The sequence below is a fragment of the Corapipo altera genome, unplaced genomic scaffold, assembly GCF_003945725.1.
Source record: "Corapipo altera isolate COAL_440 unplaced genomic scaffold, ASM394572v1 61411, whole genome shotgun sequence".
NCBI classification, from domain to species: Eukaryota; Metazoa; Chordata; class Aves; order Passeriformes; family Pipridae; genus Corapipo; species Corapipo altera.
This window is the reverse complement of record NW_020884875.1, coordinates 10,557,333-10,566,939: the sequence shown is the minus strand read 5'-3', so window position 1 is coordinate 10,566,939 and position 9,607 is coordinate 10,557,333. Positions and strand designations below refer to the sequence as shown.

Genomic DNA, 9,607 nt, shown 5'->3' with positions numbered 1-9,607 from the left:
AGATTTCTCTTTAAGATTTTGTATAAAACTGAGGAAAAAAGAACTTACTGGTGGATGGAGCACACTGCCTGTATCGCTCCTATCCAAGGCCCCTAATGTGAAACTGAGGTCTAGAAATCAATCAACTTGGCTAGAAGCCAATATCAGGTGAAATAAAACAATCTCTATGCACATCCAGAATTTTGGCCTGAAATGCTGTCATTTCTTCTGTCTTCTTTCCTTGAAATCTTGGAGTTACTCCTTCACAGGTTTCCTGAGCAATATTCATTTTGGGGATTAGCCAAATGTGGAGCCCCTTCACAGACAGCCTGTGCCTTTTGTGCTTGAGGCAGCCCTGTAGCTAAGCAATTTTCTAGTTCCTGGGTGGAAGTTCAAACACATTTCTCAGCAGCCGTGGAAGGTTCATACAGCTGCTGCTGGAAGCACAGCTTGAAAGCAGAGGTCAGGGAAGAACATCCAAGAGAAGTCCTGGAGAAAGCAGCATAGTCCCATCCCACAATGCTGCTTTCAGAGGTATCACTTTGGGAGCTCAACCAAGGTAAAGGAGCCTGCCAAGGGAGCAGGCAGGGAAAAATGTCCCCACTGAACAGCTGGAGACATGTGTGGAGTCCCTGATCTGAGCCAGCTCCCTGTAACCTTCAGTATGTCACAGAACCACAGGATGCTTGGGGTTGGAAGGGACCTTTGCAGATCACCTGGAACAACACCCCTGGTCAAGTAGGGCCACCCAGAGCCAGTTGTCCAGAAGGCTTTTGAACATCTCAGAAGAGGTCCTTGGAGCAGACCCAGCTCCCCAGGGAGAGAATTTTAAGCACATCTGGCAATGACATTTCACTGAAGTTTCCTTTTAAATATTGTGAAAAAAATACCACCCAACCCCTCCAAACAAACACATGCACACACACACAAAACCCCGAACCAATAAAAACAAACAAACAAAACTCCAAAGCAAACCAAACCAACCAAACAACCCTCCTACACCAAACAAACAAAACCCCACCGAAATCTATGTTTTTCCTTCTCCATTCTTTCTCCTTGCCAGCTTGCCACCTGATGGACATGCTTTCATATAAGATCATCTTAAATCTTAGGCAACAATGAATCCCTGGCCTGCTGCCGTGGTTTTAAAGCTCCTTCCCAGGTTGAATCTTTTTTCAGAATCTTTATGAGTGAGGTTTTGAAATCTTTCTTTCAGTTTCCAGAGTTTCTATTTTCTTATTGTTCATCCTCTTTGTATTGAGAAGTCAATGGAGTTGTGGGTGGAAGATGGAAATCTGTGAGAAATATAGTCCAGGGATATGTGGGCTGTTCAAATGGAAAGCTTGTATCATATCATGAGAAATCTGTAAGACTCAGGGAGGCAGAAATTAGTGCAGTATATGGTGGGCTTGTAGAAGTGGAAGTGCCTGAGTGTCCTCCTCTCCAATAATTCAAGACTGGCATTTCTAGCAACTGAAAATTTCAGTCTCCTCGTGGAGCAGGTCTAATGCTGGAACAAGAGGAACAAGCCTCCCTCCTCTTGCATTGCCCCCATAATTGTCCTGCTAGCTCAGAAAACAGGGTATGAGAAATACAAAATCTTTCTTTCCTCTGGCTCTGCCATCACAGATAGCAGCAAGTACCGTTTTGGTGACCTAAACTGAAAACAGCCAGAGCTGGAACAGAGGAGGGAAGAGGAAGCATGTGGCACAGCTGGGAGCCAACTCCGGGCTATTCGCTCATAATTTTTAAATTCAAGAGCTTTTTTTCCACTCATGGTGCACCCCTGTTCTTTGCTTCTACACGTATCTTGAGAAACTTGCATACTTTCAGCTCTAGTTCCACCTCAGTGGTACCAGCACAGCTCTGGAGGTATTGTTTCATTGGGATCTTGGTGGTGGAAATGACAATTATAGCACAGAGGTTATTGTGAATCCCTGTAAGGCATATAATTTGCTGGGTTCATGCAAAAAAAATCCCCCTAGATGTTGTTTCCTTGAAATAAATGAGGATACTGGTGAGAGAAACGTGCATCAAAACACATCGTCAGATTTCTCTAAAATCAGGGAAATCACAGATTTAACAGACAGCTGCTACTATAGCAATTAAGAGGTAAAGAAACATGCAATTTTTGTTCTGCTTTGAATAACACATACCTGAAATTTGGAGATTGTATTTTCAAATTTAAAGATTCCTCTTATAATGAGAGGGATTGAGAGGAGATATTTAAAATATATGATTTCAAATATTTCTTAAATTTCTCTGCACTATTTTTTGTAGTGAGAAACTGAGAGGGCAGTGCAAATAAGATAACATATAATCTAAAGGCCAGGATGCCTCATGGTTTGATAATAACATTATTGCATTTCCAATCTTCTATGAAGTGGGCAGGTGTAGATAAAGTAGAAAATAGCTGACATTAGAAATGTTGTAGGTGGATTTCTTTTTCTTTCAAAATTACAGTTTAGTGCTTAAGGTGAGCTTGAGTAAGGTCTAGCTACAGTGATTGTTACAAGAACTCAGAAATGAAACAGGCTTCCACCAACACTGTCAGGATGCATTTTCCCTCACCTTCTCCTACACATAACCTGGATGCTGTAAGCTAACCACTAATCATACCCTCTCCTCATCTTTTTTTTTTCAGGGTTAACCTGAAGCATGACAAACTACAGTGATTGCTGGGGAGCCCTCAGTATTCACTCCTCCAATTCCCTACCCTCTAGACAAGGCAATAGATAGCAAGACCTGTTTCTTTTTTGCATGCACCTTCTTTGAGCTTGGACCTGGCTCAGAATGTATCAAAAGAAATTCCTTTTTGTCAGCATATTCTGTTTCATTATTTGGCAGCAGCAGGACTGTTTTTAAGCCTTAATCATAGCAAAAATTGATGGGCTCTTATTCTTAGGCAGCTTAAAGCTTGCTGAAATAGATTACCAAGCAGAGAATGCTATTTGAAAATCTGATCACTGTTTTACAGACCAGATCTGCTTAAAGTCATGATTTCTCTGTCTCAGTCATTATTACAAACGAAAAGAGGTATTCTATTGGTCTCTGATGTAAACATGAATTCAAATTCCTCTTTGAATAATTTCATATTTGTAAGAGATCCAAGTCTGAACTTTGATAGTTGACCCTATTCGTCAAGTGGTTGGATCCAAAATGTTCTCTAAATACCAAGTCTCTGGAATCCAGTTCCAGAATATGAATACCCCATGTCTATTCTTTACACAAGAACATAAATGTCTAGTTGAATTTAGAATTTTGCGTTTTGTTAATTAATCATCAGATAAATAGCACGTAATGAAAAAGATCTAATTTCTTTGGAAGGATACTGACTTACGTCAGGAGCCATTTGCAGGGCATTACTGTGCTATACTACATATTGCCACAAAAAATTTTCGAGGAATATCTTCCTGTGTCATCCCTTCATCTCATTTGTAAGTATTTGCTCAAGACTCCTTTCTGGTGGTCTGTCCTTCAGATTCGCATCAAAGAGGTCACTATGGTCCTTTTAATGATTGGGCGAGTCTTGCCTAGAAAGTGTGAGCAGATTTCTTCAAAGTTTAGGTGCCTATTTCTTTTCCCCTACTTCTGCTCTATCCTGTTTTTCTTTTCTCTCACTTATTTCGTATTTGCCTCTCTTCTCAGTTCCCATCTTATTCTTCAACTCATCTTCCTTTTTTCTCTTGCCTTCTATAATCAGATGAGCCTTTTTCCTCTTTCAAGTCTAAAGAGCTCAGATTCCTCATCAGGCAATTTATCAGGTAACATCTCTTCCCTAAACCTTCTAGTAAGAACCTACCAGTCTGCTGGACTCCCAGTGCCTTGCTGAAGTGATCTTGTGGTCAGGGCTTTACGAGTGTGAAGCGAACCATGCAATTTCTACCATGTTTGCAACCACTTCTCTTTACTGCCTCAGTTCCAGCATTAATATAACACTTTTCGCAAAGGTAACATACTCCTGTGCTGATCACACAGGAGCCCTGAAAGCCCTGGAATTCTTTTAATTTGAAAGAATATATCACAGGAGCACCCAGTGCTTTTTTTGATGCTTTCAACCACTTTTAGTGACAATTGACAGTGTAAAATACCTGTTACAGAGTAATAAGTATGATGCACCAGACTTTTTCCAAGATACCATCCTCCTAGAAAGAGATCTGTGTGATGTTAGCAGGAAATTGGTGCGTTAACAGCTATGAGATTTTACATTGAGGTGACAAATGCAGCAGAAGCAGGCATATAAAAAATCCCAGGATGAGCACTGATTATACTTCAGTTTGTACTGCCCTCTGGTGGGATATATGGGGAAAAACAGCAATTCCAAATGAATAGCAACGATTCGGTCAGACCAAGACTCGCCTGCCTTACCTCTTCCGGGGTCACAGAAATTTGCGCTGGGAAAGGTAATTTGTTTAATCCACCTTCTTACGGAGGCGTTGTCTGCGGGGGGCAGACCATCGTGGGCTCCACTCTCAAAGCTAACGTGGAAGGGAAAGTGCCTTGCACACTCTCCAAAGGCAGGTCTCCAGTTTGTGAATGTAAATACTTGCCTTGAAAATTCCTAAAAGCATTTTTGGAGGAAATTAGGTACTTTATACACGGTCTTTACCTGCAGGCATACAGTGCAGTGCGTATATACTGTCTGGCTTGGCTCTTACCATATGAGACAAAAATGAGGAAAATTATATCCAGTGCATGAGAATTTGTTAAACCAATCTTTCATGTTCCTGACAAAACAGAAAATATAATTGGCATCTTTCTAGCCATCCAAAATCCCTTAACTGGTACTTCAAAGCACCTGTGAAGCAGATTGAGTGGGTGCTGACTTTTGTTTTCCAGTAATACGTGAAGACACCAATGGTTTAGGATGTGAGGTCTGGAGCTTTTGAGGAACCACGATGGGGAGACTAAGTCAAAGCTGGGCACTGTACAGAGGCATCTCCTCTGCTGCTGCCTTCTACAAAACTGCCCAGTTGAGTGCACAGCAGCATGAGAGAGACAGTGCCCAGACTTAGCTGGTGAAGGATTTGTGAGCAAGGAGTTCATAATAAGAAAGTGAATCACTATTTTATGATAATCCTATAATGACGTACATGATCTCTCTGTGGCCTCAGATAAGGGTAGCCATTCTTTTGGACTTGCAGCGTATGCCCAGACAGTAAAAACACAAGTGCATTCATTGTCATGCAACTGAATTAATTAAAGAGTGGGTTTTTTCTTCAGAAACTTCTTCATTTTGTGAAGCAGCCTTTTCACAAGAGGCAGATGAGGATTTGACTCTGTGCTGCTTGAAATTTATATGATGATTATGCTGCTGCCAAACAAACACCAAGTGATCATTACACCAGATGATTGCACTGAGTGAGAAGGTGGTACAGAAAGGGCCTGAAAATTTGTCAAAGTGAGAGCAATCCCTCAAGTTACACATTGAAGCTCCTACATAACCCAGTTCTTTGAAAAAACAGTGTTCACTTTTCTGATTTGGAGTTTCTGTGTGGTGCCTGATGTTTCAGTAGTCAACAATACTGTTAGGAAGCTTAGCTGTTTGCTTATATTAGTCTTTCCTAGTTTGGGTAAGTGCATACCTTTTCATGTATGTTCAAAATTTGCAGATCTTTTGCTGGTATAAAGAAACCTGAACTGAAAGTACCCCTGGAGCCCAATGTGAACTATTTCTTCTACTTGAGGGCTGTCAACTCATTTGGGACAAGTGAACAAAGTGAAGCAGCTCTCATCTCAACTAAAGGTAGATCATAATTTCCTGATGTCAAAACAATGGGATGGAGGGGCAAAGCAGTCAAACATTTTTCTTTGAAAATCATATCTGAAGTTCCCAATTTAGGAGTGAACAAGTAATTGAATTTTTTATTTCAATAACTCAAACATATATCAGGTTTTTTCTGCTTAAAATTAGTATAATCAGGACTACTTCAATTGAAGTTTGTATATTCATGTCAATGTAAAGCTGGTGTGACCTCAGAAACAAAAATATTGAATTCTGTCAGATATGAAGTGATTAAATATTTTTCAGACAATCTCAGTGTCATGAGTCTGACAGAACACATTCAGATAAAAGTTCCAATGACATTAAAAAAACTGCTCTCACAATTAAAACCTTATGGACTTTGAGTTTCAGTGATGAGGAAGTATGCAAAGCAGCCTTAAAATGTAATAGATGGTTTAAACCCTACGATTCCCAAATAAATAATATATTGCTCTTCAAAATCAGCCTCAAAATTCAAATTTGCTATTTTGAAAAAACAAATTATTGAAAATTATTCAACCTTTTTAAATACTGAAGACCTCTTTATCACCTAGCTGCATTTCTGAATGTTAGACTTCTGTCCCAGTTGGGCACAGATTGGAAGACTCCTTGCATTTGTACCCAATTTTCTGTCACTCCTACCTGCCAGTAGACACAACCATGTCCAGCTAAGGCAGCAGTTATTGTTGCTTAACATTTTATGATTTGTCTCATGTTAAAGTAGCCAGCTTCTCATATCTAGTGTTTCGTTGTCATCAATTGTACCAGGAACTCGATTTCGCCTCCTGAGTGACACAGCCCATCCCGCTTTGCAGATCTCCTCCAATGCAACGGTGATCCACCTTCCTGAGAAAACTAAACTCACTGGGTAAGCAGCAGCATGATGAGTGTGACTACTCTGTGAGGTTTAGGATAGATCCCTCACTTTTATTTTTGCCTATAGGCAGCTTTCACATGATACCAATTGTGTAGAAGAACTGAATCACTGTCATGCAGCCTCTGGACTTTGTGTGATCTACTCTCCCCCCCTTTCAAGCATTGCAACATTTCAATAAAGACAGTGGTAGCATTGATGTAGGTGCTGGGAAGAGTTCAGTGCCACACTCTGATATGGCCAGGAAGTCTAAGGCAGTGGTATCTCTGGCACTGCTCGATTTGCTTCAGCCCATGGTCACTGCTTAATCCATCAGAGCACTTCAGTCTCAAAGCAATTTTTTGCTGCCCTGAAAAGATCAGATTTGTGGGCTTATTTTTTAATATATTGTGGATAGAAGTAATCCATCTTGCATACTTTGCTCCTCTCCTGAAGGCATTATTGGTAATGTTTTCCAAAGTATTTGTGGCTTCAGAGAACTAGGAAGTGCTTTTGGGATATGTTTAGCATGGTTGTACCAGGCTAGCTGTATACTTTGTGAACCTGGGGGATTTTTTGACATATTGACATCAGTCCTGTCATAAGCACAGGTCCACTTGTAAAAGTTGTGGCATACTGATACGGCTTCTTGAAAGGTGATGAGGATTTAGTGGTTTAAGCATATTTTTTACTGTTACAACTGAATGTACACAAGATGTTTGTCACTATGACTACTCAAACAACTATGCTTTCTAGTTTGAACAAGCCTTCAAAATCTGGCATCTTTTAGATGAGATCATCTCAGTGCAAAGATGAACGACTCTCAGTGACAACATTTAAATCTTTGATAAAACCCCGCATTTGGAACAGCAGAGTGCAATTCATTAGTAATTTTAGATGATGCTTCATGATGTGACTGAAAGAAATATCACAATATGGTTCATCTACCACCACACACATTTTACTGGATGTTTCTTTCACAAACAGGTTTCCTTCAGTCCTGGGTGAACTGCTGCCTGCTCAAGGATGTCATTACTGGGAAATTGTTGTCTCTGCCTGCAGAAGCTACAGGATTGGGATTTGCTATGAGTCAATAACAGAGAGCGGTGTCCTGGGGCTGAGTGATACCTCCTGGTGCATGCGGTGCTGTCCTACACAAACCAGGTAAAGAAAAGTCAGTCTAGCTGCTTGGGAAGCTACTTGTCCTTCATGAAAAAAAGCCAGACCTCTTCAAGAATCATAACAGCACAAAAAATTCTTCTACCTTCTTTATGCAAATTTGAATAATAAGAAAAGAATAACTAAAAAAGGTCTTTAGACCTCCTTAACAAATACTTTAAATATACCTCCGTAGAAAAGCACCTTAAAAATAAAATTAATCTCAAACAGAGAGTTTATCACCCTTTATTCACTCAACCAGTGAATAAAACTTAAAGAACTAGTTTGCTGCTGCTTTGTCATTCCAGGCTCATATCCTGAACTGATTCACTAAACCCCAGCAAGTGTATTTATTTCCAAAAAGGCAGTCTTTTTATAATCTCTTTCCTTCTGCAAGAGATGTCAAGCCTCAATAGAGAATGCTTTCTCCTGCCTTGTCCTTCACAGTGATAGGCACTCACCTGCCTATCACCTGCCTGTCACCTGCGACAGGGCTGCAGGGTGCTGGAATAGTCTGTGGTAGCAGGCCAGTGCCAGGCTGCTTGAAGGTTTGTAAGGTAATACCCTGCTAACGATGTAAAGGTGATCTTGATCTAAACAAGTGTGCTTTTTTCAGTATGAAATCATACGGATATATGAACACAACTAGCTAAATGAAACATCCAAGATGCTTTTATTCCAAGAGTCTAGAGATGCGAAGTGAAAAGGCTCATCAGCATGCCAGGCAGGGCTTTGAAGGGATGCCACATTTGCTTTGCCTACATACTGAGCAAATGGTGTTGCCATGTGGTAATCTGATGTATGCAGCCACCTGTTAATAGATTGGAATTAAACTGTGGGTTATTTCTGGTAAATTGTCATGAGGAGGCTTTACTGTGTTCTGGTTTCCATTTTCCCACAGCTTTCTTTACAGATTTCTTCACACTGGTGTAATGAGTGATGTCCATGTGACAGAACACCTGGCCAAGATTGGCATCCTGTTGGATTACAGCAGTGGGAGACTGTTGTTCTTCAATGCAGAGAGAGGACTTGTGCTGTTCGGCATGAGGCACAAATTCACCAATGCTGCTCACCCAGCCTTCGCCCTGGAGAAGGCAGGAGTGCTTACCCTGTGCACAGGAATGGAGCTGCCAGAGTTCGTGAAGCACAGCTGATATTCTTCTTCACACTTTCTGTAAAATTGACAATTATAGCATCAGAGGATAGAGAGGGGAAGAGGGGTGTCAGGAAGGGATGTCTAGTCTTCACTGATGAACACTGTGTGCATGGCTCTCCTTCATGTCATCAGTAATTGTAGCTAATGCTCAGACATGTAATCACCCAGAGCCTGGAAAGAAAATCAACTTCTTCAGATGGAGATGCACCCAGTGATACACACAGCAGTACTTCTAAGGGGATAAAGAAGTTTTGTTAGATATGATAGTGTTAGCTGTCTTTTTAAAGTTAATTATGAACCTGTGTATGAAATAAATGCATTTCTCACTGCAATATGTGAAAGTCATCATTTCATCATTTGCCAGGACAGTCAGAGCCTGAATCCAAGATGATGTGCTTAGAAAATGTGTAAAAACTTCAACAACTGAAACATTCTGCAGGTTAACATGTGTTATTGTCTGCCAACTCTTTAAAGGCATAAATCAAGAAAACTTGGAGACTTAGAAGTCCGCATGTTTGCAAAATGAGTGAGTCCCAAGCTAGTCTTCATATCAGCCATGTAAAATTTGAGTATAGCACACCCACCTAAGCTGCTCATAGCAGACTAACATCTACCTGACAGTGTCAGTAAATATCTGTGCCTGTGAATAGCTACTCATGAAACACCTGTATGAGGAAAATTGATAGTAGCAGTAAAA

The 9,607-nt window shown here is 40.6% G+C and overlaps 1 protein-coding gene across 1 annotated transcript in view; it reads left to right on the top strand.

The window, feature by feature from the left end:
* Nucleotides 1-9,242, top strand: part of CMYA5 (cardiomyopathy associated 5) — a 53,383-nt gene extending 44,141 nt beyond the window's left edge. Inside the window, exons 10-13 of the mRNA XM_027634575.1 lie at nt 5,592-5,725; nt 6,512-6,611; nt 7,584-7,760; nt 8,656-9,242. Of these exons, the coding sequence (XP_027490376.1) occupies nt 5,592-5,725; nt 6,512-6,611; nt 7,584-7,760; nt 8,656-8,908 (664 nt within the window). The 3' untranslated portion in view covers nt 8,909-9,242. The remainder of the gene's footprint in view (nt 1-5,591; nt 5,726-6,511; nt 6,612-7,583; nt 7,761-8,655) is intronic.
* The last annotated feature ends 365 nt before the right edge of the window (nt 9,243-9,607 follow it).